The sequence below is a fragment of the Cynoglossus semilaevis genome, chromosome 17 (assembly GCF_000523025.1).
Source record: "Cynoglossus semilaevis isolate Cse_v1.0 chromosome 17, Cse_v1.0, whole genome shotgun sequence".
Lineage (NCBI taxonomy): Eukaryota > Metazoa > Chordata > Actinopteri > Pleuronectiformes > Cynoglossidae > Cynoglossus > Cynoglossus semilaevis.
The window spans coordinates 13,377,585-13,384,518 of record NC_024323.1 but is presented as its reverse complement, the minus strand read 5'-3'; the positions used below and the strand labels follow the sequence as shown (position 1 = coordinate 13,384,518).

General features: G+C 46.6%; 3 protein-coding genes across 8 annotated transcripts in view; 2 read left to right on the top strand and 1 right to left on the bottom strand.

Moving 5' to 3' along the window:
- LOC103393458 (heat shock 70 kDa protein 1) overlaps positions 1-1,909 on the top strand; it is a gene marked incomplete in the record, with an annotated part of 4,120 nt that extends 2,211 nt beyond the window's left edge. Inside the window, 1 exon segment of the mRNA XM_025064612.1 lies at positions 1-1,909. Coding sequence (XP_024920380.1) covers positions 1-1,647 — 1,647 coding nt within the window.
- Positions 1-6,934, top strand: part of LOC103393431 (RNA binding protein fox-1 homolog 1) — a 363,631-nt gene that overhangs the window by 160,399 nt on the left and 196,298 nt on the right. The gene's annotated exons all lie outside the window — the stretch shown is intronic.
- On the bottom strand, positions 2,353-6,928 carry tlcd3ba (TLC domain containing 3Ba). The gene is made up of 7 exons (XM_025064501.1): positions 5,484-6,928; positions 4,664-4,880; positions 4,335-4,430; positions 3,936-4,045; positions 3,621-3,764; positions 3,064-3,222; positions 2,353-2,515 (listed from the first exon to the last, which is right to left on the bottom strand). Exons 1-7 carry the CDS (start codon positions 5,540-5,542, stop codon positions 2,353-2,355), a joined length of 948 nt encoding a protein of 315 aa, XP_024920269.1. The 5' UTR covers positions 5,543-6,928.

The following is a 6,934-nucleotide window of genomic DNA, read 5'->3' as shown; positions in this document are numbered from 1 at the left end:
AAGCACTGGCCCTTTAAGGTGGTGTCAGAAGCAGGCAAGCCAAAAATTGTAGTGGAGCACAAAGGGGAGAACAAGACCTTCAATCCCGAGGAGATTTCCTCCATGGTCTTGGTAAAGCTCAAGGAAACGGCAGAGGCATACCTGGGTCATAAAGTGTCCAATGCTGTCATCACCGTCCCGGCCTACTTCAACGACTCCCAACGGCAGGCGACGAAGGACGCAGGTGTCATAGCCGGGCTGAACGTCCTGAGGATCATCAATGAGCCCACAGCAGCTGCCATCGCATATGGTTTGGACAAGTGCAGGACGGGGGAGCGCAACGTCCTGATTTTTGATCTGGGTGGAGGAACATTTGATGTGTCCATTTTGACAATTGATGGCGGCGTCTTTGAGGTGAAAGCCACAGCTGGCGACACTCACCTCGGTGGAGAGGACTTTGACAATCGCATGGTCACCCACTTTGTCGAGGAGTTTAAGAGGAAACACAGGAAGGATATCAGCCAGAGCAAGAGAGCACTGAGGAGGCTGCGTACAGTTTGTGAAAGGGCCAAGAGGACGTTGTCCTCCAGCTCCCAGGCAGGCATCGAGATCGACTCACTCTTCGAGGGCATCGACTTCTACACGTCCATCACCAGAGCTCGCTTTGAAGAGCTGTGCTCAGACCTGTTCAGGGGAACTCTGGAACCTGTGGAAAAAGCCCTGAGGGACGCCAAGATGGACAAAGGACAGATTCACGATGTGGTCTTGGTGGGAGGCTCCACCAGGATCCCAAAAATCCAGAAGCTCCTGCAAGACTTCTTTAACGGCAGGGAGCTGAACAAGAGCATCAACCCAGATGAAGCGGTGGCGTACGGTGCAGCCGTCCAGGCCGCAGTTCTCACAGGAGACACCTCCAGCAAAGTTCAGGACCTACTGCTGCTGGACGTAGCGCCTCTGTCCTTGGGTATCGAGACAGCGGGTGGAGTAATGACATCACTGATTAAACGCAACACCACCATCCCCACAAAACAAACGCAGGTGTTCAGCACCTACGCTGACAACCAGCCGGGGGTTTTGATCCAGGTGTATGAGGGAGAGCGGGCCATGACCAAGGACAACAACCTCCTGGGCAAGTTTGAGCTCTCGGGAATTCCGCCTGCTCCACGAGGGGTTCCGCAGATCGAGGTCACGTTTGATGTGGACGCCAACGGCATTCTGAACGTGTCTGCCGTGGACAAGAGCACGGGCAAACAGAACAAGATAACCATCACCAACGACAAGGGCCGGCTGAGCAAAGAAGACATTGACAGGATGGTGCAGGAGGCTGAAAAGTACCAAGCTGAGGACCAGATTCAGAGGGACACAGTCAGTGCCAAGAACGCTCTGGAGTCGTACACCTTCAACGTGAAGAACAGCGTGAAGGAAGCCAGTGCGAACGGAAGGATGGGAGAGGATGAGGTCAAGGAGGTCGTGGAGAAGTGTGACGAGACCATGGCCTGGTTGGAGAACAACCAGCTGGCTGGCAAGGAAGAGTTTGAGCACAAGCAGAAAGAGCTGGAAAAAGTGTTTCAACCAATCCTTGTCAAGATGAGTCAACGAGGAGGAGGAGGAGGAGGAGCTCCTGAAGGAGCCAGCTCCCAGGGCCCCACTGTAGAGGAGGTGGACTGAAACTAACTGCTGTTAGTTTGGCCCTGACCACAACTGCTGAGTGTTAATAAATACTTTACCTTCTGATTTATCTATCTATATATACAGAGATATCTATATTTTTATATATTTAAAACCTACTGTTATTGTTTTCTTTATTCTTTACTTTATTCTGTTGAATTGGAAGAGAAAAGCTGAACATTTCCTCACTGGTCATAGTGTGTTTTATAACTGTCTGTCTCGTCCAACATTGCAATACAATAAAATGTGATGTTGTTTGAAACGTTTTGTCTCTGTCAGTTTTTATTGATTGATATTTTTACAAAAATCCCAAAAGAAAAATATACCATATGAATAAATGATTTTTTAGCAGTGTTGTTAGAGTGACATCGTGGCCACAAGAGGGCAGAATAAACCAAATGTCTGCATATAATACAGTCGGTCTGAGATCTACAGGAAAATAGTTTAAAAAATGCTACAGTTTGGTGACTATCTTCCAGAATTTTTTTAATTTTTTTTTTTTTAAAGAGCGTCCTCTGCAACCAATGTGATTGTCGTACAGAAAAAAAATCTCTTCTTGATCCTCGGCGCTGGCATCTCGTCATCGCACCTTTTCACATATTTTTTTTTTCTTCGTCCACATTTTTTCTCCGTTGCCTTTTAAACTCACCGCCAAGAAGGTGCGGCATCAATTGTCTATACAGTGTCCGACAGCGTCCGTGACCTCTACTCGTGAGAGGAAGCGTGTGAGGCTGTGGTGAGGAGGCGCAGCGCCCCCCGCAGTATCAACGAGAACCAGTACAACTGCAGAGACCAGAGCACAGCTGCCCCGAGGTTACACTGCCACGGCACCAGCAGGGGGACGGTGAGCAGCGACACGGAGACGTATCTGAGGACAGAAGGGCAGGACACTCAGAACATAACAATAAAGAGTTAGGGACAACGCTGTCTCGTCCAACATTGCAATACAATAAAATGTGATGTTGTTTGAAACGTTTTGTCTCTCTCAGTTTTTATTGATTGATATTTTTACAAAAATCCCAAAAGAAAAAAATACCATATGAATAAATGATTTTTTAGCAGTGTTGTTAGAGTGACATCGTGGCCACAAGAGGGCAGAATAAACCAAATGTCTGCATATAATACAGTCGGTCTGAGATCTACAGGAAAATAGTTTAAAAAATGCTACAGTTTGGTGACTATCTTCCAGAATTTTTTTAATTTTTTTTTTTTTAAAGAGCGTCCTCTGCAACCAATGTGATTGTCGTACAGAAAAATCTCTTCTTGATCCTCGGCGCTGGCATCTCGTCATCGCACCTTTTCACATTTTTTTTTTTTCTTCGTCCACATTTTTTCTCCGTTGCATTTTAAACTCACCGCCAAGAAGGTGCGGCATCAATTGTCTATACAGTGTCCGACAGCGTCCGTGACCTCTACTCGTGAGAGGAAGCGTGTGAGGCTGTGGTGAGGAGGCGCAGCGCCCCCCGCAGTATCAACGAGAACCAGTACAACTGCAGAGACCAGAGCACAGCTGCCCCGAGGTTACACTGCCACGGCACCAGCAGGGGGACGGTGAGCAGCGACACGGAGACGTATCTGAGGACAGAAGGTTCAGGACACTCAGAACATAACAATAAAGAGTTAGGGACAACTGGACAGATGGACAGTTACACAGTCGGACAGATGGGCAGTTGGACAACTGGACAGTCGGACAGATAGACAGTCGGACAGATGGACAGATGGACAGATAGACAGTTGGACAGATGGACAGATAGACAGTTGGACAGATGGATTAATTTTTTTTTTTAAGAGCGTCCTCTGCAACCAATGTGATTGTCGTACAGAAAAAAAATCTCTTCTTGATCCTCGGCGCTGGCATCTCGTCATCGCACCTTTTCACATATTTTTTTTTTCTTCGTCCACATTTTTTCTCCGTTGCCTTTTAAACTCACCGCCAAGAAGGTGCGGCATCAATTGTCTATACAGTGTCCGACAGCGAGGCTGTGGTGAGGAGGCGCAGCGCCCCCCGCAGTATCAACGAGAACCAGTACAACTGCAGAGACCAGAGCACAGCTGCCCCGAGGTTACACTGCCACGGCACCAGCAGGGGGACGGTGAGCAGCGACACGGAGACGTATCTGAGGACAGAAGGTTCAGGACACTCAGAACATAACAATAAAGAGTTAGGGACAACGGGACAGATGGACAGTCGGACAGATGGACAGATAGACAGTCGGACAGTTGGACAGATGGACAGTTGGACAGATAGACAGTTGGACAGTCGGACAGTTGGACAGTTGGACAGTTACCTGCTGTAGCTGTAGTACAGATAAGGGAAAAGCAGAACTCTGCAGCAGAAGAAGGTGACCATCAGGACAAGTCCATTGACTTTGTGAAGCAGTGACTTCTGTTTGTTAAACTGAACGAACACACACACATGAATAGAGAGAGAGGGAGAGAGACACACACACAAACTGCCAATAAAACTTAAGAAAAAGTCAACTTTTGTTTCCTATCACAAAAATATCGTGGCGCTAAAAGTTAAAAGCTAAAGCAGACTCTTTATTTCACTCCCACTTTATTAAAAAAGAACTTAATTTAAATAAAATACTTAAATATATAATATAAGTGTGTGTGTGTGTGTTAGAGGGGGAGAGAGACACACACACAAACTGCCAATAAATGTGTGTGTGTGTGTGTGTGTTTACCTGAATCAGAACTTTACTCAGACAAACAGATGGCGTGCTGAGCTCAGCAAGAAATAAAACACCCTGGAAATAATCACCGGTGCCCTGCCGCCACAGCTGAAACACACAGATTTACTCCAGTGACACCAACTGACCACAGGAGGCAGCATTGGTGGACCAATCATATTAACAAACATTTCAGACTGTAACGTCAGACAAAATTAATCTCAGGAGATGATGTCATCTATATATGGACCAATGACAACAGTTTCTCGGGGCCCGGGGCCACTGCCCGGGGCCGCTGCCCGGGGCCGCTGCCCGGGGCCGCTGCCCGGGTTCCCTGTATTTACCAGTGACGCGGGGCAACAAACGCCAACCATGAAGATATGATGCAGCACAAGGAGGCGCTCTCGACGCAGGAAACCCAGCAGTACCACAGGCCACGCCTCCTCTTCCTCCTCGTGTCCTTTCACACGCAACTTGTGGCGGTGACACCGGTACATGGCGTAGATGTCGTAGGCAAAGTAGGGCGTGGCAAACAGGACGTAGGAGTCGGTCAGCCAGTGTCTGAGAATCAACCAGAGCAGGAGGTTAAACTAATGTTTCTGGATTAGATTTTAGTATAGTTGTTTATTTTTAGCTTTCTGGTTTTAGCAGCAGGGGGCGCTCACTGGCAGTGTCAGTCTCCCTAATGTATTTTTCCTCAGTCATGATTTCCAGTTTGTGGGAAAAAAAAGAGTCAAATCTCAAATCATTTGCTAAACAAATCAGAGGTCAGCTTTGACTGTCAAATCTGAGCTCCACCTGCTCCACCGCCCGTCCACCTCTCATTATCCCAGCATGCTCTGCGCGCAGGATTAGGGACGCTTCTGCAGAGACCGGGGAACATGCTGCTTCAGTCGGTAAATGTCCGAAAATCATGTATTGGAATAAATTCTGGAATATTTTTATTCCCTGGAAAAGAATGACTGGAAACATCTCCCTCTCTGTCGCCCCCTGCAGTTTAAAACTGTAACTTTCTGTAATGCTCTCTGTGACTATGTCCCGTATGTATTTGTCCTTTTTGTCTTTAAATTAGTTTTTGCATTCAGAGAGGTTTTTTTCAAACTTTGAACCTGTCTATATATATAAAACAAATGAAAGGATTAAAAAAAAGGGACGAGTTTTCACCTGTCCTTCATCACATCACTGCAGGAGGAGGTGACGATGAATCCAGCGGAGGACGCCATGACGGCCTGAAGAGAGGACACCAGACTGACACACACACACACACACACACACACAGATATTTAAATGGTATGATCTGCTCTGTCTCCCACACCAAACCTCATAGAGAAACTCAGTGATTTTAGCTCAGAGACTTCATGAAATCTTTTGTTGAGATTAACCTCAGTGACACAAACTGACCACAGGAGGCAGTAGTTCCTGTCTGAGCTGAAATCGCAGGTTTTCTCTGTGAGGTTTGGTGTAGTGTGTGTGTGTGTGTGTGTGTGTGTGTGTTCTTACCGTGCAGATAGGACCTCAGCGTCGCCTCCACTCCATCCCATCATGCAGCTGAGTGTCCACTTAAAAAAAAGGAAAAGTCCAAAGAAAAAGATGGAGCCAGCATTGAGGAGGACGAGCCACATGGCTCCAGACTGGGTATGTGTGTGTGTATATATGGAGTTTGGAAATCCATACACACACACACACACACATACACAGTAGGAGGATCAGCTGCAGCTTAAGGTGAAGAGGATCAAGTGGGCGGAGTCTCCCACCTGCTCCATATGTGGGTGTGGTTTCCTCTGACCCTCAGGGGAAAAAAAAAGTCTCAAACCACACGGTGAAATATTGACAAAATAGTTCTAAGAAGTTAGCCATAAATAAATGAAAAATAAAACCATGGTAGTTTACTGTCAGAGTGAAGTCCAGGAGAAATCAGAAACAGAGAGAGAGTTTGATCCAGTGTTTGTTTATTTTCCATCAGTCACTACTTTACCTTACCTCTAATGTTCCTTTAAGAAATTCAAGTATTTGTTGGGAAGAAAAGTCCAAGAAAAAAAAAAAGTTTACTTTAACAAAGACAAAAACATCAGTTTTCAAACTTCATATTTATATTAATCACAAACTTCATGTTTACTTTCACGGATGAACAAAACAAAACAAGGCTCACCTCTACAGTGGTCAGCTGACCTGATCAGCTGACCTGATCAGGTGACCTGATCAGCTGATCCACTTCTACTAACACAACTGGGGGAAAAAAAAAACTACGAAAATCCAGAGAAGAGTCAGAGTGGTCCAGGGTCAGATCGGTTCTTCCTTTCCATCCGTCACCAATGTTACCGTCACATGGTGCGGAACCAGAGCTGGTAGTACCGTGCCACAGAGAACTGTTGGTACCGGGATCTCAGTCCTCGGTTCTTGATTCCATTGTCTGTCTGTGTTCTGTGCGGAATCAAACAGTCCTCACAGCGTTAGTTCTCCAAGAACTGATGTTTTTGGCCTGATGATAACAGTTCCAGTGTTGGCTCAACACGGTTCCTGGTACCGTCCCTGGTTCTCGCAAAAGTCATGGTACTCCTTATGGTTCCTGGTATGAGATGGTACAGTGGGCGTGTACATCAATACTGGTACTGTTC

What these genes read in the sequence shown, in the direction of transcription:
- tlcd3ba (XM_025064501.1), bottom strand. Translation starts at nt 5,542, where the DNA reads ATGGCGTCCTCCGCTGGATTCATCGTCACCTCCTCCTGCAGTGATGTG. An exon ending in CTCCTCACCACAGCCTCGCT is followed by an intron (nt 3,223 to 3,620) that starts GTCGGACACTGT and finishes TTCTGTCCTCAG; the next exon opens with ATACGTCTCCGTGTCGCTGC. An exon ending in TCACACGCTTCCTCTCACGA is followed by an intron (nt 2,516 to 3,063) that starts GTAGAGGTCACG and finishes TTCTGTCCTCAG; the next exon opens with ATACGTCTCCGTGTCGCTGC.